This window comes from Thalassophryne amazonica, chromosome 17 (assembly GCF_902500255.1).
Source record: "Thalassophryne amazonica chromosome 17, fThaAma1.1, whole genome shotgun sequence".
NCBI lineage: Eukaryota > Metazoa > Chordata > Actinopteri > Batrachoidiformes > Batrachoididae > Thalassophryne > Thalassophryne amazonica.
Genome location: NC_047119.1, coordinates 63,756,018 through 63,778,997, shown reverse-complemented (window position 1 = coordinate 63,778,997; position 22,980 = coordinate 63,756,018). Strand labels below are relative to the sequence as shown.

General features: G+C 41.8%; 1 protein-coding gene across 1 annotated transcript; it reads left to right on the top strand.

Annotated features, from left to right (window-relative positions):
• The first annotated feature begins 1,253 nt into the window (after positions 1 to 1,253).
• LOC117529727 (chondroitin sulfate synthase 3-like) lies at positions 1,254 to 12,369 on the top strand. The gene is made up of 3 exons (XM_034192583.1): positions 1,254 to 2,031; positions 4,259 to 4,542; positions 10,796 to 12,369. The coding sequence occupies exons 1-3, from the start codon at positions 1,479 to 1,481 to the stop codon at positions 12,365 to 12,367; spliced, it is 2,409 nt and encodes an 802-aa protein (XP_034048474.1). The 5' UTR covers positions 1,254 to 1,478; the 3' UTR covers positions 12,368 to 12,369.
• The last annotated feature ends 10,611 nt before the right edge of the window (positions 12,370 to 22,980 follow it).

Genomic DNA, 22,980 nt, shown 5'->3' with positions numbered 1-22,980 from the left:
TTTCTTCCTGCTCCATCAAGTGGTGGTACATAGTAGCCGCTATTTTTTGAGGTGAGATGCTGTTTTGTCAACTAAAATAAGATTAACCAACTCTGTACGAGGCTAAAAACTTTAGTCAGCTAACACAAAACTTTAGCAGACTAAGCACTTTGTGCAACGACTAATGTCAAACGATCAGTTGACTAAGTGAGTTTAGTCAGCTAAACAAGATTAGACTGCTATATGAAACCCACCCTGGTGTTTGTCCTAAAATTAAAAGACACAGCCCCCCATTACATCTAGCAGCCACACCGAGTGACCTCTGAGTAACTAATGCTGTGATAGTTGGAACTCTACTCAAGAGGTGTAACTCAAAGTGATCACGCCCCTAATCATGCATAATACTATGGCTTAAAGCATCCTAAACTAAGAACTTCAAAAAAAAAAAAAAAAAAAATACTGCTGTACAGTTGTCATGGGAGGGCAACTATCTATAGAGACCAGGCTGTAAACATGTTTATTTCTGCTCTAACATTGGACAATTTAGTACAGATTTAAATGGAAACCTGCTCGCTTCTGGAGCCAGCATCAAGTGGCCAGTCAAGGAACTGCAACTTTTCTTCTTCCAGGATGGCTTCATCTGAGATCATCAAAGTTTACCGCTCAAAAAAACAAAAACAAAAAAACAGACTCAAAGCAACTAGCAGTCATTCATTTTCAATCAGACTGGATGTTTTACAGTGACAAGTTGCTAAGCCACCAGCTAGGTGGGGCTAAAATAGAAGAAGTCTATTTTATGCAAATGCTGAGCAATGCGACAGGGCAATGCACCAATCAGAGCGAAGGCGGTGTGAGGGCAGCATGCTGTGCACTGGTTGGTTGTTTAAGTTGTATTTATTATTCATGTTTAAGCTGTAAAACATGAAACCTCAATTACATTTTAGTGTTATAAGGGTTTCATAATAAGTGAGGAATCGTTGTCATTTCTATGTATAAATTAGCAGATATATCAATATTGTCATTTTTTTACTCTATAATATATCAACCCCCCCCCCCCCCCCCCCCAAAAAAAAATAAATAAATAAAAAGCACACACACAACACAACAGACTACAATTTATGCATTTACGTATTTAACTAAACGGACTATCTGAGGTGCAGCGACACATTTGGTAACGCGTCTGTGGGTGTAGCAAGATGGCCACTGACGCACTTCCGGTATCAACGCTCGTCTTCTTCGTTGGTGATGGGCGGTCTGATCTGGGTTACAGTGAGAAGAGGCATGAAAACACGGATTCGTTTGACAAACCGTCAGAAGAGTCATCTAGAACACCGGAGCATGATTAGCGTTGATCTCTGAAGTGTTTTTGTCGCTGTGGGATGCGGACTCGAGTTAGACGGACTGTGAGGGGGCAGCTAGAGGAGCCTGATCTCGGACTTGCGTGTCCAGAGACGCTGGATCCACGTCAGCACTCTTGGTTTTCCTCTTCTTAAGGACTCATGGCTCTCCGCTCGCGCAGCGCGTGCAGCAGCCTGATGCTCGGCGTGCTCCTCGGGTTCAGCGCGTGCTCGTGGCTCATCCTGCCTCACGTGCTGGAAAGCGAGAAGTGCGCCGGTAAAACTCCCGCCACGCTGTCACACCGGGGCCCGCCGGCACACCGGGGCCCGCCGGCACACCGGGGCCCGCCGGCACACCGGGGCCCGCCGCCGCGGCAGGAGGAGGAGCAGATCTCGCTGGGCTCCGGTAGCGGCGGCGGGACTCGACCCAAACACTTCCTCTACGTGGGCGTCATGACCGCCAAAAAGTACCTGGCTTCCCGCGCCGCCGCCGCGCACGCCACGTGGGCGCGCTCCATCCCCGGGAAGGTGGAGTTCTTCTCCAGCGCCGGGTCCGACTCGGTCCGGGGGCCGGTCCCGGTGGTGTCACTGTCCGCCGTGGACGATTCCTACCCGCCGCAGAAAAAGTCCTTCATGATGCTCAAGTACATCCACGACCACTACCTGGACCGGTACGAGTGGTTCATGCGGGCCGACGATGACGTCTACATAAGAGGTGACTCCACCCACCCCCTTAATGACGATACACTTTAGTTCCCAAAGTGGGGGGGGGGGGGCGTGGTCCATTGCAGCGAAGTTAAAGGACAAATTGGCTTTAATTTTTTCCATCCATCCATTTTCTTCCGCTTTATCCGGAGTCTGCAGCAGCTCAAGCAAAGCTGCCCAGACCTCCCGATCCACACACACCTCCCCCAGCTCCACCAGGAGAACCCCGAGGCGTTCCCAAGCCAGCCGAGAGATGTAGTCCCTCCAGCGTGTCCTGGGTCGTCCCCGGGGCCTCCTCCCAATGGGACGTGGAACACCTCTCCAGCAAAGCATCCAGGGGCAATCTGGAAAAGATGCCTGAACCACCTTGGGCGCCTTTTTTTTTCCAGTCTTGGAAAATACACTTTCAGTGGATCATTGTTGGTGGACGTAACGAGTTCTGGCTACATCTGAAAACAGTTTTTGTTCTGCGGTGTGTCGCATGTAGTCCAAAAGTTCATTATGGGCACAGAAGACAGAAGTAAATCTAAAGTGCAATTATGTGACATTAAAAGCTACACTTCACCTCTTCACTTCCTCATAAACACACACACACTGTTAAGTGACAAGTGCATGTCCAACACGGCGGATGTGACACATTAATGTGACAGGTGCTTTCAGCGATAGTCTTTTCAGAGTAGTTCCTCAGTTCCACAGCACGGTGGCACAAACCCTAAGTGTGCTTTGTCTCAAATCATATATTCCACGTTCAAGGCCGCCTGCAGCCTGTTCTCCTTATACCGTTGAAGTTATGTTCGGAAAAATCAGATCAACACGTGAATCCTGTGCCAAACCTGCTGTGGTGACCCTCAGCAAAATGGGAGCAGTACAATAAAATCCCATTAAATTGATTTTTATTCTACAATAACTAACTGCGGCATTTAAGTTCTACAGAAATGATTAGTTTAATAGCAACATGTCAACATAATTAGTGTAAAAAAATCAATGTTATGCATAACTTGGGAAAAAAAATGCTGTTGGATTTACTGGTTTAATTTTTTTTTTTTTTTCGTAGATTACAGCAGGTTTATACTGTAAAATTTACAGGTTGTTCTGTGCAGAAATCTAATCCAGTTACATTTTTTCTATGAATCTGATTGGTTAAGCGTGTGAGATTTCAGACCGTATAATATCGGGGTAGCGGTGGCAAAATATTAGACCGTTTCACATTTGGGTGTATTACTCCGCACCCTGACCAGTGTTCTGACAAGATGTCATTCCTGTTGAATGGCATTCCTGTCCTCCGTACAATTGTGCATGCACATTATTTTTGGGACACGGAACTGTCGATCAATGCGACAAGACAGAATTCGACAGAACACCAGCTGCGCGCTGTTAGCTGAAAGCGAGAGAAAGTCGCATGCTGCCACCAAAATGGGTGAATTTAAGCTACCATACGAAAGTATTAATGTGGATTCTGAAACAGAATTACTGTTTCACATTTGATGGATTTTCACATTTGATGGATTACTCCGCGCCCTGACCGCTGTTGCAGCGATGCTGCCTTGGCTCGACAGTAAAGCCTCACTGACTGAATTACCTACAGAAAAATAAACCGTGCAAATTAGGGAATTGAATTAGAATGGGAATAACCCCCTTGTGTCTGTTGATTTGTGGACGTTCATGCTGTTATACGGTCGAAAATAGCTGTTTTACGGCTCTGCTAACGCGTCGTGTAAAACTCCTTTTTACCGGCTCCACTAACACATTGCCAGTAAAGCTATATTTGTGACTGTATAACCAGCATGAACGTCATCAGACAACAGGGTTATTCCCTAATTATTCTGGCGACCACAAAGGCATAAATGACATTAACAGAAGCCTTTCAAAGTTCAACCCCTTGAAATAAAGCTGACAGTCTACTTTACAAGAAGATCTTGATTGTTTCATTACAACTCCATGGTGGTGGTATACAGGGGCAAAATAACAAAAACTGTCCCTGTCCATATAGTTACAGACATGATGGTGCCTTCAACAAAATCTACCCGTTGTATTGTAGAAATGCTTTGACAGTCAGGTGTCAGATGATATAAAGTGTCCTGTGCACAACCTGCAAGCAGCAGCAATGGGCACGCCAACCAGGGGAGTGCCAACCAGAGGCAGTGGTTTCTGTTCGAGTTCACCCCCACTGCAAAATGTTCCTGTCTGGGGAACGATGTCCTAACAAGTCTTATTTGTCCCGTCTTTCCCACTGCCAGGTGAGAAGCTGGAGTTGTTCCTTCGCTCTCTTAACAGCAGTAAGCCGCTGTACCTTGGCCAGACAGGCCTGGGCATGGCTGAGGAATTAGGCAGGCTGGCCCTTGAGCTTGGAGAAAACTTTTGTATGGGAGGCCCCGGGATGATCTTCAGCAGAGAAGTTCTCCGGAGGATGGTACCTCACATCAGCACCTGTCTGAGGGAGATGTACACCACCCACGAGGATGTGGAAGTGGGCCGCTGTGTGCGCCGCTTCGGAGGGACGCAGTGTGTCTGGTCCTACGAGGTAACATTCAGTTGTCTTACGTTTCTTGTGGTTTCAGAATTTCTATCTGTAAGAGAATTTCTGGATTGTTACACAACAAGGTACAGTTTGCACCATTCTGGTTAAAAAAGCTCCTTGTTCAAGTACCTTTTTTATTTTTTTTTTTTAGATCATCAAAGTCACTACTGGGTGACTGTTGGTGTTCATTTTCAAGTCAAAGAAATAACTGAAAAGTCATCTAATAATGTTGTGTAGCTAATTACTGGCCTAATAACTTCCAAGCCTCACAAGGAATAGTTTTAACAGTTTTAATACTTCGTCACCATCCATTGGGTTCTGTGCAGTGGTGGGCACAGATAACCAAAAAATTAACTTCGATAACAGATAATCAGATAACTGAAAAGTTATCTTTGATAAAGATAAAACGATAAACCACCCAAAAATGTATCGGAAGTTACAGATAACCGATAAATTCCAGTATTGTCTCTGGTACATTTGCAACTACTAGCTAACTGAATTTGAGTTTTAACACCACGATCGCTTCTGGTAACATCAAAAGCGACAACAGACCCAAACAATGAGCCCACACTTATGTCTTTGAACATCTTGTCACCTGCTGGAAGCTCTTGTTTACTACATGACTTCCAGCACAGAAGCAAGCTGAGAGTAGCCGCAAAGCTCAGCTCTCTACCCAATCACAATGCTCCAGTCAGGCCGAGGTCTTCCAAAATAAAGCAATGCTGAGTTATGGTTTGGTGTATAAATAAAATGAATACTGATAGAATAACTCCATTAATGTCAATTCTGTCATTTGTACAAAGTTAAAATATAACAAATATCTTTTAATGTTGAATAATGCACTAATTCTGAAGTTTTGTAAAAAACACAGACAGATCGCAAAGGATTCTGGGTAAAATGTGCTTCTTCTGCTAAACACTGATTGGTTCAGTCATTCATTATGTAAACTAACACGTTAATGTGACGTGTGTCGTGTGTTCGTTTTTACAGATAAATGTGCTTTTGTAAAATATTCCATTTTTTTTTATTATTTGTAAAAACAGGCATTTTTACAGAGCCCTGGAAGTGTCATCGCAAAATGTTTTGCATGTAGAGAGAATGTGCGCACATTTTATGATGCTGTGCGCACGTTTTATTATATTGTAAAACGTGCACTCAATATTGTCTTGACACATAAATATTGGCTATTGGCCCTATTGACGTTTCAAATCCCGCAAAACCTCGGAGAGGTCACCATGCTGCGAGATCTCAGTAACATTGAGAACTGCATTGAGACGCTCTGATCACGCTGCACTTTAAGCGCTGCACGCGGACAACAGCATTAACATCGCAACATAAAACTATTTTTATATTGTGCCTAAAACTCTCGTGAATATATTCTCTGTGTTTTTAGACATTGTTATTGCGTTTATTTTATGTGAACATGCGAGAATCACAGGCTGCCTCTCTGTTATTTTCAGTGGGAGCTGCTGTGAGCGACGCTCGCTTCCTGATCATGTCGTTCTGGGGGAAAGTGAAGTTTGCTCTTTAACGTTTTGATTATTGTTCTTTACAACACTGTTTGTCCTCTTTGTTCGAGACTAATATATATAATATGTCTGAAATTCGGTTTGCGTTTATTAAATTCCATGCAGATTAAACGTAGCAGACACATTATTTGTTATAATTGTTTTAGCAAGTTTTCAGGGTATCATGCAGCAGTCTCTTATTAATGTGACGAAAAGCATAAAAAAATTCATTTACAGCTGTCATCGTGTTGATTCCCAATATGTTGTTTGACTGCAGCGACTCACTGGCACGCAAGGGATTATGGGATACGTCAATAGGGCGAATGAACACTACTGGCCAGTAGATGGCAGTAGAGACCTTGAAAATTTGCCAAAACAAAATTCCAGATAATCCGTGTCTGCTACATTTAAGATGCGTGGAATTTAATAAACGCAGACACAATAACAACGTCTATAAACCAAGATAATATATTCACGAGAGTTTTAGACACTAGAGTTTAATGCTGTTTTCCGTAGAGCCTGATCAGAGTGTTTCAAATGCATTTCTCATGTCATGAACGTACTGAGATTACCCTATCCTATCCATAATGCACTGCTGGGCACAGCATATATCCACACTAAAACCTTAAAAATTAGCACATTACTTTAAAACTAAAACATATATCTGATATTTTCACTTTATAAAGCTTCAGACATGACAATAATTTAAATAACTTGTCCAAAATTAGTTTGGTTAAAAGTTGAACCATAAGTTAAAAATATATGCCTCTGGATGACTTGGGTGATATTGCCCGCGTATCAATATGGGGTCAAAAGAAATTAGTTTTTTTTTTTGGGACCAGTTCTCCTTTGCCTGCAGAGGATAGAGCGGTTTCTTCTTAAAGCATCTCTTCTCTGTTTTGCAGAGGGTAGAACTACACATCAGCTACGAAACATTTAACAGGTAGGTGCTCAACTGATTTTAAGTTTTATAAATATTTGTAGCTGTTCAGCTTTATTTACCACGTTATCGGTCTAAAATTATCGGACAAAAATTTATTGCAAGATAATTAGTCCGATAATGGTTTTTAAAGTTATCTAAAAAAGATAATCCGATAATGAAAACATTATCTTCGATAATTATCGGTTAACAGATTATCGGAACTGTGCCCACCACTGGTTCTGTGATCTATTTTTGCGACGGTGCATATAAATGAAATAAATTGAAACTGAATGGAATTATTCACAGTGCTTCACTTTTTCCACATTTTGTTATGTTGCAGCCTTATTCCAAAATGGAGTACATTACTTTTTTCCCTCAAAATTCTATTCACAATACCCCATAATGATAATGTGATTTTTTTTTTTTCGATTGTTGCACATTTATTAAAAGTTAAAAAAAAATCTAAATAACAAATCACTTGTACATACGTATTCACAGCCTTTGGCATGAAGTTTAACATTGAGCTCAGGTGCATCCTGTTTCCACTGGTCATCTTTGAGATGTTTGTATAGCTATATTGGAGTCCACCTTGGGTAAATTCAGTTGATTGGACATGATTTGGAAAGACACACACCTGTATATATACAAGTAGAGAACAGGTACAGAAACATTTCTGCTGCTCTGAAGGTCCCAATGAGCACAGTGGTCTCCATCAACCATAAACAGAAGAAGATCGGATCCAACAGGACTTTTTTCTAGAGCTGGCCGCTCGTCTAAACTGACTGATTGAGGAAGAAGGGCCTTAGTCAGGGAGGTGACCAAGAACCTGATGGTGACTCTGTCAAAACTCCAGCATTCCTCTGTGGAGATAGGAGAGCCTTCCAGAAGGACAACCATCTCTGCAGCAAACCACCAATCAGGCCTGTATGGTAGAGTGGCCAGATGGAAGCCACTCTTCAGTAAAAGACACATGGCAGCCCACCTGGAGTTTACCAAAAGGCACCTGAAGGACTCTCAGACCATGAGAAATGACACTCTCTGGCCTGATGAGATGAAGATTGAACTCTTTGTGTGAATGTCAGGCGTCATGTTTGGAGGCACCATCCCTACAGTGAAGCATGGTGGTGGCAGCATCATGCTGTGGGGATGTTTTTCAGCAGAAGGAACTGGGAGACTAGTCAGGATGGGAAAGATGAATGCTGCAATTACAGATACATCCTGGATGAAAACCTGCTCCAGAGCGCTCTTGATCTCAGACTGGGGCAACAGTTCATCTTTCAGCAGGACAATGACCCTAAGCACACATCCAAGATATCAAAGGAGTGGCTTCAGGACAACTGTCCTTGAGTGGTCCAGCCAGAGCTCAGACCTGAATCTGATTGAACATCTCTGGAGAGATCTGAAAATGGCTGTACACTGACGCTCCCCATCCAACGTGATGGGGCTTGAGAGGTGCTGCAAAGAGGAATGGACCAAACTGCCCAAAGATAGGTGCACCAAGCTTGTGGCATCATATTCAAGAAGACTTGAGGCTGTAATTGCTAATAAAGGTGCATCAACAAAGTATTGAGCAAAGGGTGTGAATACTTATGTGCATGTGAATTCTTTCTTTTTTCTTTTTTTTTGTGAATTTGCAAAAATGTTAAAAGAACAAAAGAAGCTTTTTTCATGTTGTTGGGTGTTAAGTAGAATTTTGCAGGAAAAAAAAATTTACTCCATTTTGAAATAAGGCTGTAACCCAGGGGTAGGCAACCTGTTCCAGAAAGAGCCATGACGGTGCAGGTTTTCTTTGCAGCCACTGACTCCACCAGGTGATTTTACTGATTAATATCACTTTGAGCAGATGGAATCAGTTAATCAGTGAAATCACATGGTGGAGTCAGTGGCTGCAAAGAAAACCTGCACCCTCATGGCTCTTTCTGGAACAGGTTGCCTACCCCTGCTGTAACCTATCAAAATGTGGAAAAAGTGCACTGTGAATAATTCCATTCAGTTTCAATTTATTTCATTTATATAGCACCAAATCACAACAAAGCTGCCCCAATGCGCTTCACACGAGTAAGGTCCAACCTTACCAACCCCTAGAGCAAGCACACAGGTGACAGTGGTAAGGAAAACATCCTTTGATGATGTTGGGGAAGAAACCTCAAGCAGACCAGACTCAGACGGGTGACCCACTGCTTAGGCCATTCTAATAGTTAGAGTTTTTACCAAGCTGAAGAAACAGAAAAAAACAGAATAGCATCAAAGCAAAGGTGCATTATTGAGATGCGCATGCAGTCATTGGCAGGGGATCATATAGCACCCTGGGATACGGGGCCAGCATTCATCCATCCATCCCATCATCATGTAGGATTACATTCCGAAGGCAGACTGCAGTGTGCTGCATCAGCTTCAGCCAGGGCATCTCATGGTCAGTCTAGTGACCTGTGGTGCACAGCTGTCAGCCTTGCACGATGTCATCCGTGCCTTGGACAGAGAGAAAAAGAGCAGAATCAGTTGACTGGACTGAATACTTTTCCGGATGCTCTGTAACTTGATAACTAAGGATAGCAGATGGTGCAAACTATTATCAAATTGAAGCATCATTAATTTTTGACCCTTTACAAACTGAAATTTGACCTTTTCACAATTTTTGTAGTTTTTGTTCTGTAATTCCATAACTTGAGGCGATAGATAGCACAAACTACAGCTATTTGAAATCCTTACCTTCAGACAAATAATGTGGTATTTTTCCTATGATTTGAGCATTTTTTTTTTTTTTTGACCCCTGTGAACACAGTTTTTGTGTGCTCCACTGGCAGAATGCACTGTAATTATTCACCAGTTTGCTAAAATACCATGGATGGAACAAAAATGAAATGTCTGAAATAGATTTGCATCCTTTGTGTACAGCCGTGATGTCCCACACAGACTCTGATATGTGCGTCTGTTTTTAGTCTACCTGTTAAGACTAGAAACAAACACAAAATCAAGTTAAATGTGCTTGATGTCTGCAAACTGCAAGTGCTATGAATGTTTTATTTATTTATTTTTTTAATTCTGTGCAGCCTGTTTTCTAGAACAGCAGTCTGTCAAACACATTCATGCCAAGGTTTCAAACTCGCAAAATACAGACACAATCGGCACCCGTGAAATTTTCTTTTGACCTTGATAAATCATGTTGTGTGTGCAAACCTCACCTGTTTGCATGTTTCCTCCCAGAATTGTGCGCATTCTGGTGGACAAATCCTAAATTGCATATTCATGAAGGTAAATACACTAAATTGACAATATGCTTTTTTGCACATGACAGATGCAATCCTCATCGCGCACTGTTCATAAGTCAGCATGCAGGTGTATTTGCAAGTGAAATGGTGTTTGCGTACATTTTTACACATGCAAACCTTTAGTAAATCAGGACCTTTTTCTACATGGTCTTTGTCCACCCAACTGTAAATGGGTACTGCAGCCTTGGCGTCAGATTGGCTTCCCATAAAAGGGGAATTCTAGACTCTCTTCTACTTCATGATATGGAATCCAGAGATATTCTCCAGCACCAATGGACCTCAGGGCTTGTATCGGTAATTGGTGGCAATATCTGCCACCAATGGCTCATAGAATAAAAGAATCTTAATCTAAAACCACCACTGACCACAGGGTTGAATGTCTGCATGGCATTATTGATTTATACTGTATATAGGCAATGCATTTTGAATGAAATCAGCTATATGCTATATTTCGTGTTGTCAGACATGTTTAATTATTTTTATTAATAAATGTGAATTGATGACTAATTATATCTTTTATAATTAATTATATTATGGTATTACAATCTTTTCTACAGATGCAGCAGCTTTTCTATGAGAACTATGAACACAACAAGAAAGGTTTCATTGAAGAACTTCACAGCAGCAAAGTCCATAATGCCATCACTCTACACCCCAACAAAAAACCAGCCTACCAGTACCGGCTCCACAGTTTCATGCTGAGCCATGAGATCTCAAGGCTCCGTCACCACAGCATCCTGCTCCACCGAGAAGGTCTGATCATGAGTCACCTTAGTGACACGGAAGTGCTATGGGAGGATCGGCAACTCGGGATACCACCTTCGTACATGCGCTACAAGCCCAGTGAGAGGAACGATGTCATTGAGTGGGATTTCCTAACTGCCCGACATCTTTATTCTTCTGTTGAGAACAAGATGGTACGCCAAAGTCTTGGAGGTTCAATTCGAGCTGCACTGGAAGACATTATACTCCAGGTCATGGAGATGATTAACGAAAGTTCTAAGGCACGTGGCCGTGTAATTGATTTTAAAGAGATACAATACGGCTACCACAGGGTAGATCCCGTGCATGGAGCAGAATACATACTGGACTTGCTGCTTCTGTACAAGAAACACAAGGGGCGCAAAATAACGGTGCCTGTGAGGCGTCATGCTTACCTGCAGCAGTCCTTCAGCCGACCCTACTTCACTGAAACGAATGAATTAGATGTAGATGAACTTGTGGCTGCCATCAACTCAGAGTCCCAGTCCCTGTCCTTCTTATCAAACTCTCTGAAGTTCTTTTCACCTTTCCAGTTCTATCAATCAGCTAGGGAAATGTGGGATCAAAGCCAGAGGAAGGTCAACATCCTTGTCCCTCTGTCTGGTCGTTATGGCACCTTTGTCCGCTTCATGGAGAATTTTGAGAAAGTGTGTTTGATACCCAAACAAAATGTGAAGTTGTCCATCGTTCTGGTGGACACTGAGAACAATCAGGACCGAGATAAACATGTTAAATTAATCAAAGGCTACTACAGGAAGTATCCCAAAGCTGACCTGTCTGTAATCCCCATGGCAGGCAACTTTTCACGAGGACTGGCACTAGAGCTGGGCTCCTCACAACTTGATAATGACACACTGCTCTTCTTCTGTGATGTTGATCTTATTTTCAGTGGAGAAGCCTTGCAGCGCTGCAGAGACAATACCATCCAAGGGAGACAGGTCTATTTCCCTATTGTCTTTAGTGAGTACAACCCCAAGATAGTGTACGCTGAGAACATCTTGAGAGAAAACAAATTTGTGTTGACCAAGAAAAGTGGGTTCTGGCGGGACTATGGATTTGGAATTGTTTGTATTTTTAAGAGTGATTTGCAAAAATCTGGTGGCTTTGACACCTCAATCTTAGGCTGGGGATTGGAAGATGTAGACTTGTTCACGAAAGTGATTAATTCTGGGTTAAATGTGTTACGCAGTCAAGAACCAGGAATAGTCCACATTTATCATCCTGTTCACTGTAATTCTACCCTTGATCAGAAGCAACACAAAATGTGTGTTGGGTCACGGGCAAGTACATATGCGTCGACAATGCAGTTAGCCGAGCTGTGGCTGGAGAAACACATAGAAGTCGGCTATAACAGAACAACATCTTGATATACCATCTCTGTTCAACTGCTTCATCCAGATTTACCTCAATTAAGCTAGAATGTAGACAGCAGTGTGCTGTTTGTGCTGTGATAGAGGTGTACAGGTCAAGTTGTCAATGCATTGCTGTGCCCACCACCCAGTGGAGCCACCTAGGGAGATCAAATGTCAGTTCGTATCTGCTGAAAGTAGCCATCAGTCAGCTTCAGCCAGGTGACATGAATGTCTGCTTGGCCTCATCCAGTTGCTGTGGACCTGAGTACTGAAATGCATACTTGCTGTACTTGCTAGATCATTCAGAGGAAAAATCATTGCATCGCCATAGCGCTGACATTTCTATTTCCTGACAAAGCAAGTCCTGTGCCTCATACAGGTCTTGCACAGCCTCCAAAAAAGAGGCAATCCTACCATAAACAGGTGGAATTGTCTGTTTAAATATACACACATATCCAAAAGTGCAGCCCTCCACCAGGGCTGCGCCTTGTCACCAATCATGCTTGTGATATTCATGGACAGGATATCAAGGCATAGTCAGGGGGAGGAAGATTTCCGGTTTGGTGGGCTCAGGGTCTCATCACTGCTTTTTGCAGATGATGTGGTCCTGTTGGCTTCATTGGCCGGTGCCCTCCAACACTCACTGGATCGGTTCGCAGCCGAGTGTGAAGCGGCTGGGATGAGGCTCAGCACCTCTAAATCTGAGGCCATGGTTCTCAGCAGAAAACCAATGGATTGCCTACTCCGGGTAGGGAATACGGTCTTGCCCCAAATGAAGGACTTCAAGTAGCTCAGGGTCTTGTTCATGAGTGACGGGACAATGGAGCGTGAGATCGGCCGGAGAATCGGAGCAGCAGGGGCGGTGTTGCATTCACTCTACCGTACTGTTGTGACAAAAAGAGAGCTGAGCCAAAATGCGAAGCTCTCGATCTACTGGTCAGTCTTCGTTCTTACTCTCACCTGTGGTCATGAGGGTTTGGTCATGACCAAAAGAACTAGATCACGGGTACATGCGGCCGAAATGGGCTTCCTTAGGAGGGTGGCTGGTGTCTCCCTTAGAGATAAGGTGAGAAGTTCGGTCATCCGTGGGAAGCTCAGAGTAGAGTCGCTGCTCCTTCATGTTGAAAGGAGGCAGCTGAGGTGGTTCGGGCATCTGGTAAGGATGTCTCCTGGGCATTTCCTAAGGGAGGTGTTCCAGGCACGTCCATCTGGGAGGAGACCCCGTGGAAGACCCAGGACTAGGTGGAGAGATTATATCTCCACAGTGGCCTGGCAACACCTCGGGATCCCCCAGTCAGAAGCGGTCAATGTGGCTCGGGAGAGGGAAGTCTGGCGTCCCCTGCTAGAGCTGTTGCCCCCGCGACCTGATCTCGGATAAGCTGTTGAAGATGATGATGATGATGATCCAAAAGCGAATAAAGGTGACTGCAGTTGTACTATCCCTAAATACACTGAAAGGAGGTAAGACATACAAGAGATGATAAAGAGGTAATACTGGCCCGGGTCAAGAATGTCTAGCCCCAGTATGGTACATTATCAAGCCTGAAACCAGGTCTACTACCATAAGCAACCTGTTCGTCGTCATGTCCCACAGGGGCCTGTACTCAAGGTTCTTGAAATGGAGCAATATCTCCACCTGGTGGGCATTTGCCATTAATATAGGTACAATACGAGGGCTGTCCGTAAAGTATAGGTCCTTTTTATTTTTTTCAAAAACTATATGGATTTCATTCATATGTTTTTACGTCAGACATGCTTGCACCCTCGTGCGCATGCGTGAGTTTTTCCATGCCTGTCGGTGATGTAATTCGCCTGTGAGCACTCCTTGTGGGAGGAGTTGTCCAGCCCCTCGTCGGAATTCCTTTGTCTGAGAAGTTGCTGAGAGACTGGCGCTTTGTTTGATCAAAATTTTTTCTAAACCTGTGAGACACATCGAAGTGGACATGGTTCGAAAAATTAAGCTGGTTTTCAGTGAAAATTTTAACAGCTGATGAGAGATTTTGAGGTGATTCTGTCGCTTTAAGGACTTTTCACGGTGCGAGACGTCGTGCAGCGCTCTCAGGCAGCGTCATCAGCCTGTTTCAAGCTTAAAACCTCCACATTTCAGGCTCTATTGATCCAGGACGTCGTGAGAGAACAGAGACGTTTCAGAAGAAGTCGGTTTCAGCATTTTATCCGGATATTCCACTGTTAAAGGAGATTTTTTTTAATGAAAGACGTGCGGACGGGTCTGCGCGTCGGGACGCAGCCGACGTGGCACGGCGGCACAGGAAAAACACCTCCGTGTTGATAACCATTTGTTAAAATCCAGTTGGCTTTTGATGGCTTTCAGTGGAGTGAGTATATGAGAAATTGTTTATCAGCTGGAGATGTTCCAACTTGTCCTCAAGGCTTCCAACAGAGGTGTTTTTCCTGTGGCGGAGCGTCGCGGCGGCTGCGAGCCGACGCTGCAATCCGCCCGCACGTCTTTCATTAAAAAAATCTCCTTTAACAGTGGAATATCCGGATAAAATGCTGAAACCGACTTCTTCTGAAACTTCTCTGTTCTCTCACGACGTCCTGGATCAATAGAGCCTGAAATGTGGAGGTTTTAAGCTTGAAACAGGCTGATGACGCCGCCTGAGAGCGCTGCGCGACGTCTCGCACCGTGAAAAGTCCTTAAAGCGACAGAATCACCTCAAAATCTCTCATCAGCTGTTAAAATTTTCACTGAAAACCAGCTTAATTTTTCGAACCATGTCCACTTCGATGTGTCCCACAGGTTTAGAAAAAATTTTGATCAAACAAAGCGCCAGTCTCTCAGCAACTTCTCAGACAAAGGAATTCCGACGAGGGGCTGGACAACTCCTCCCACAAGGAGTGCTCACAGGCGAATGACGTCACCGACAGGCGTGGAAAAACTCACGCATGCGCACGAGGGTTCAAGCATGTCTGACGTAAAAACATATGAATGAAATCCATATAGTTTTTGAAAAAAATAAAAAGGACCTATACTTTACGGACAGACCTCGTATAATTTAACCAAGAGCTCTAGTACGTCAAATCTTCATGAGCTAGTGGCCTGTCCATTGTGTTCTCGCTTGGATAGGCTCCACCCCCTTTCCCTGTGACCCTTAACAGGAATAAGTACAGATAATGAATGGAGGGATGGATTCTTCATTCAAACTTTCAAAAATTTGTGTGATAATTGAATGCAGTATGATAGGGGATCCGTTATCTTGTAAAATATTGGAATGGAAGTGTAGCGTACACGAATATGGGAATTTTAGTGACCTATCAGTTTAAGACCTCCAGGAGTTCTTTATGATTTTTGCCTCCCGTCTTCCCTGCAGGATTTACATTTTGCATTGCTCTAATGAAGCTGTGATTGCCACAAGTTATTCAAAAAAGTAGTTAATTTGCCAAATAAACTCAGGGGTAATATGAAGAAAAATATAATTATGAAAGTTAATCTAAACAAAAGCTGTATTTGGCTACAATATTCATCATGTTGTTTTTTTACATCTTTGTCCCACAAGTGTGGCATCTACAAGGACAACATGTTAGAAAGTTGAGCAGTTTAGGAGTTCTGTCTTGTTCAAAGATACGCTGCTGCAATATACCAGAAATCACCAGGTTCGAAGAAGGATAAACAATTTTGAACATTTCAGGGAGATAATATGTACAAAAAGAAATCTATTTTAGGTTTTAGTGTTTGCTGAGACCCATCTGTGTTTCTTGATGTTTGATATAAACATCAAGTTCTTTGATTCTCTCCATTTTTTTGTCATCATTCAAACCCACAACCTGATCTCGGTGATTTTTGTCATGAGAATCGATGTATTTGGTGTGACGTTACGTTTTGAACCTCACCTGAATCTACCTTAAAGAGACACTGGTCTTCAGCTAAACTTACCAAATCTTATCCTGGTGGTTCCACCTGTAGCCACGACTCTAAGATAGGGTGACCATATTTTGATGACTGAAAACCAGGACACGGCCCGGCAATGAGGTACTTAAATGATACTCTGTTGGTAGCTGGTACTAATCGGCGGAACCGGAACGGTTGGCAGAACAGGAATGATAATACAATTGATGGAATGATTGACAGAACAGCACCTTACTATGCCCTCTACTCTCAAGAACATATCTCCTTTTTGTCCCAATTAGCACTAATCACCGGAATAGCAGATTGCCATATTGGGAAAATTTACCAACATTAACACTAGATGGCACCACACAAGCTCCCGTTCTGCCATTCCGTCGCTGTTCTGTCAAGAGTTTGGGGCTTCTATTGCCGACCTGTAGCTTTATATAGTGCCTAAATAACTTGATTATTTTAATGGTGAGTCCTGATCATCTCATCAATGTTTTTTTTTTTTTTTGGTGTAATATAAACAAAAACGACCCATTCCGCCAATTACCAGTTATTCCAGTGCCATTCTGCCTATAGTTCCGGTGATTAGTAGCTCCCCGAATGCCAGTCAGTTTAATGGCCCAATGAAAACCAGAACATTGCCATCACTTTGTGTTTAAAAATAAAAAAAACAAAAAAGGATGGCCAAGATCTGGGGCCTGTACTACGAAGCGGGGTTACTGGCTTATCAGGGTAACTTCGGGAGTAAGATGATGACGTGTGGAGTAACTTCCCGGTTAACCCATACTACGAAAGGTGGATAGGTTTTGATCGAGGTATGCTGCCATGGCAATTTACGCTGCATGCCAAACCTGCTCCGAGCAGGTTATGTTCTAGGTTAACTTGAGGTTTTCGCTTAACCACTCCCTTTAAAAGTACCGCCCATCCACCTTCAATCACTCCGAAGACAATGCCGGCCTACCTGGATGATCCGTTTGATATTGGGGCACAAATTGTGAGGGGCTGTCTTCGCAGGGCGAGGGCTTTTAAAGACCGCCAGAATCCGCTGACATACCCGGACGATATTCTCCATGAAAGATATAGATTCTCAGCTGAGGGAATTCGTTATCTTTGTCAGCTGATCGGGCCAGACGTCTGTAACATCAACCATTGTAGCAATGCCCTGACAATCGAGCAGATAATGTGCCTTGCGCTTAGATATTTTGCATTTTGCATTTGTATTTCATCGGTGATGCTGATCATCTGAGCAAGAATACTGTATGTCGTATGATTCGCAAGGTAGTACTTGCTCTATCTAAACTGGTCGATGCATTTATCGTTTTCCCTGGCCATTTATCCGCAATGCAAATCAAAGAAGGGTTGTATGCAATCGCAGGTAATTACTAATTTCAAAATAGGTCTAATGAATGTCCATTAATTAGGCAAAGTGGGGCTTATCAATAACAATTTCTCCTAGGTTTCCCAAGAGTAATAGGAGCCATTGATTGCACGCAAATCCCAATCATTGCACCCCTGGGAGAGCACGAGGGTGATTATGTCAATTGCAAATCTTTTCACAGTATCAATGTGCAGGTATAGCCGTTCTATTCGGCCTATTTCATATACCCATTATCGTGTAGTCCACTCTAAGATCACCTTCTTTTCACTTATTTCAGCCACATAAGGGTTGCTTTGGTTTGAGTGATTTTTCTAAATATTCTAAAATACAATTACTATAATTACATATTTCACATTCACTTTTTCTCCCCACATGGGGCTGTCCTGTTGGATAACCTTCATGCCAAAGTGGTATATGTAACTATGTTAACAGAATGACCATTAATGGCTTTAAATCCTTAGATAGGTAGCCTATTTAGGAAACATTAAATTAACCTAACATCTATTAGTAGGCCTATGCCCACTTCTGAATCGTGTTGCATCTGGGCGTAATTAATGAAAGAAGGTCATTATTTTACACATATCAGACATTCCACAGGTTAATCATCTATAACAGATTTGGAGAACAATTGAATTATACTTACACATTTACCCGATCAGCAATACGTTGCCAACAAGCCTGTCTTGCTTTATTGGCAGACGATGTGTTCAATTTCCCCCTTAACATTCATTTAAATTCCTCGTAGCTCCGCATAATAATCATGCATTCTTCTTCGGTAAAGTAAGGTGACCGCGCCATCATTGAAAAATGGTGACGTGCGCTGCAACCTGCCCCTTTTATGTGAACGTGCCCAAACTCCAGTTAGGTTAACACAGGTTCAACAAGTCAACATCTTAATCAGCGTCGTAGTACTGATTACCACCACTTGAGAACACCAGGTTTTGTCAACCCCGGTTTAAGAAGTTAACCCTGGGTTACATCTGAGTAAGTTAACCCCGCTTCGTAGTACAGACCCTGATGTGAAAACAGGACATGTCCTGGGAAAACAGGACATTCGTTCACCCTACTCTAAGATATGTGATGCCACACCTTGGGCTGTATTGCTGTTCTCAATTGACTACTAAAGGCAAAAATGTCAGAACATGATTAAATTACAGTCATTAAATTAAATGGCCACATGTTGATAGGCTGAGTGATACTTGTTTCTTACCCAAGTTTTTCTTCTACTTAAATTCACATTAATGGAAGTACCAATATGTTGCCATTGACTCAACTTTGTGGCTCTTTTTCTGACATGAATCAGTCCTAGATTCTGATGTGAAGTAGGACGGTGCGGTGTGGACTATAAAATTATGGACCCAGTGCTTTTTTTGTATGGCTGGTTATTTGATGTTACATTTCAAGAGCTTTAGTGCAATTTTATTTATTTTTTACTATGTCCTTTGTGTTTACAGCATTTCCCAAAGGATATGTGCGTCTATATGTGTTTTATACAGGATACGTGATATAGAAGACGTTGACTTTTGTGAACTCGGCTCAGAAATTCTGTTATTATATTCATGCTGTTGTTATTCTATGTTGCCATTCCAGTATATTGATCTTTTTCTTACTGTCTGAGTTGTCAGGGTTACACTCCTGCCTTAGGACTATGTCTTATCATTCTTTGATACCTGATAAGGTACCGGTACCCCTGTAAACTGAAAACTGTTAACTACATTTACCACAATCCTACAAAATAACAGTTAATTGTGTCATGAAAATGCTGAAATAAATACTGTATATTGGATGTCACTTATTTCTGCTTTTCGCTGTAAAGTACCAGATTACCTCTACATTTTAGGGTTTTTTTGTTAATTAGAAAAATTTCTTCAAACATTTGCTTTGAGTGTCATTTCTATAAATACTGTTACAGCTGAGTTCATGGTATTACCTTTATATATAATGGCTTTAAATTATGCTATAGCAATAATACCTTGTATACAAGGTAGTAGAGATGAATAATTTACAGTAAATAGTTTGTTCATACAGATATTTGGTGCGTTGGGGTGTTTTTATGAGTGTTCTTGTTTTAATACTCCAACAAGTGGAACTACTGTACTACAACCACTGTGACATTAATCTTTGTTTCACTAAAAGAACATTGTTCGAAATGTTGTAACTACATAGCTGTCGACTTACAGTAGCATTCAGAATAATAGTAGTGCTATGTGACTAAAAAGATTAATCCAAGTTTTGAATATATTTCTTATTGTTACATGGGAAACAAGGTACCAGTAGATTTAGTAGATTCTCACAAATCCAGCAAGACCAAGCATTCATGATATGCACACTCTTAAAGCTATGAAATTGGTCTATTAGTAAAAGAAGTAGAAAAGGGGGTGTTCACAATAATAGTAGCATCTGCTGTTGACGCTACAAACTCAAAACTATGTTCAAACTGCTTTTTTTTAGCAATCCTGTGAATCACTAAACTAGTATTTAGTTGTATAACCACAGTTTTTCATGATTTCTTCATTGTGTTGTTGAAACACCCATTCCAAGGGCATGTCCTCTTCAGCATAAGGCAACATGACCTCTTCAAGTATTCTGACATATCCAAACTGATCCATGATACCTGGTATACGATATATAGGCCCAACACCATAGTAGGAGAAACATGCCCATATCATGATGCTTGCACCACCATGCTTCACTGTCTTCACTGTGAACTGTGGCTTGAATTAAGAGTTTGGGGGTCGTCTCACAAACTTTGCGGCCCTTGGACCCAAAAAGAACAATTTTACTCTCATAAGTCCACAAAATATTCCTCCATTTCTCTTTAGGCCAGTTGATGTGTTCTTTGGCAAATGATAACCTCTTCTGCACGTCTTTTATTTAACAGAGGGACTTCACGGGGGATTCTTGCAAATAAATTAGCTTCACACAGGCGTCTTCTGTCACAGCACTTACAGGTAATTCCAGACTGTCTGATCATCCTGGAGCTGATCAATGGGTGAGCCTTTGCCATTCTGGTTATTCTTCTATCCATTTTGATGGTTGTTTTCCATTTTCTACGCGTTTCTGTTTTTTTGTCCATTTTAAAGCATTGGAGATCATTGTAGATGAACAGCCTATAATTTTTTGCACCTGCGTATACTTTTTCCCCTCTCCAATCAACTTTTTAATCAAACTACGCTGTTCTTCTGAACAATGTCTTGAACGTCCCATTTTCCTCAGGCTTTCAAAGAGAAAAGCATGTTCAACAGGTGCTGGCTTCATCCTTAAATAGGGGACACCTGATTCACACCTGTTTGTTCCACAAAATTGACGAACTCACTGACTGAATGCCACACTACTATTATTGTGAACACCCCCTTTTCTACTTTTTTTTTTTTACTAATAGGCCAATTTCATAGCCTTAAGAGTGTGCATATCATCAGGGGCGTCGGACTGGGGGGTAAAGGGTACTATGTACCCAGGGCCCAGAGCATGGGGGGGGCACAAAAAACTGGCATTAAATACATTTTTGTGTTGCACGTTATTAATGTCCATACAATTCTTGTTGTAAAAATATAATCAGAATGAATGTATAAATGTTGTAAAACATAATTCTGCTCTAACAATAATATTGAACGATCTCTGAGGGCCCTTCCACCCCTGCACAGTTGTACAATGGTTTAGTCCAGGCGACACACACACACACACACACACACACACACACACACACACACACACACACACACACACACACACACACACACACACACACACACACACACACACACACACACACACACTCTCACTCACACACACATCCGGGATCAGACAGAAAGAAAGGTGCTTAAGAAGAGGAGGTGCTTAGTAGAGCTGAAATAACTAATCGATTATTAAAATAGTTGTCAACTAATTTAGTCATCAGTTGTTAAATAACTTTGTATCACCGCAAATGTTTCAAATGCGGCTTTGCTTTGAACCTTGAACCAATCGAAGCAGTGATTCGCAGATCGAAGCAGTGCTTCGATCTGGTGCTTTGTTGATTCAGTGTTTTATTTCGCTTAATCTTAATTTTTCCCCACTAAAACCCTAAAGAGCATATCTCTGTGAGTATTACCTTTTTATGTTAATCTGACCTGTTATGGTCTTCTGAAACAGTTGATAGATATATTTTATAACTTAAAAACAGGACCGATGCTAACGCGTTAGCATGTGTATGGCGTTTTCAATGTTGACGTTAGCATTAAGCTGTTGCAGCTGTCAGCACATTTGTTTTCTGTATAATAATTCATGGCTCAGCGTTTGTTGTCGTAAGAGTCAAATATATTACAAATTGTAATATTTTATTCATTTATTTTTATTTATATATCAATAATAATAGAAACAACAACAATAATAGTAATAATAACTAATAACTAACAATACAGTTTTAGAGAAACGGACAAAAAGAATCTGATAAAACAAAACAGAAAAGATTAAACCAACTAACAATGAACATAAATAAATATAGAAATAACTGTTTACTGTGAACACCTAGTGACTCTTAAACCTCCACTTCATCCCTGTTTTATTTAAGTTTAATGACAATTTGTTTTGGTCAAACCGCATCTAAGCTGTTTTTACACAAGAAAAAAATAAAATGCAGTAAACTGCACATTTGTGTCTTTTTTCATGAAAATATCTTATTAAATATAACATATTACACTTTCGTCAGGCCTTTAAAATACTTTTGTGGACTCTTGCTGTAATATGTTGTCAGTGGTTGAGATAGTTGCTGTTGGCATCTAAACCTGATGGAAATCTCTTTGTGGTGTGTCAGTGATGTATGTATGTGCAAAATAAAACAAAACACTACTCCAGGTATGTTTTTGACAAGAATATAACATAACTTTGTTAAAAGGTCAAATGTGGATGTTGTGTGACAAAGCCTTTTAATAATAACTCACTTAAAGAAATAATGGCAAAACTCACATGTAAGTAAAACAAACAAAAAAACAAAACAAAAAACGATTAATCGAAAAAATAATCGACCGATGAACTGATTAGAAAAATAATCGTTAGTTGCAGCCCTAGTGTTTAGGCTGAAATAAAATATGTCTTTCCTAAAAATCAAAGTCCGGATTTCAAAAAAGAAGAGAAAAAAAGGACAGGGAAAGAAGACTAAATGAGGGAAAGCAGCTGCTAACCAAATTCTTGGAAAAGAGAGGTGAGCTTGAAAGCTAGCAATAATGAGTTGGGGGGTCTGGGGGACCAAATTGCACCATTTTCTAGAAAAATGGTGCAATTTGGTGCATTCCTATGCATTTTAACAGACGGGAATGCACCAAATTGCACCATTTTTCTAGGAAATGGTGCAATTTGGTCCCCCAGACCCCCCAACTCAATATTGCTCCCCCAACTTTAAAATGGGTTCTGACTCCC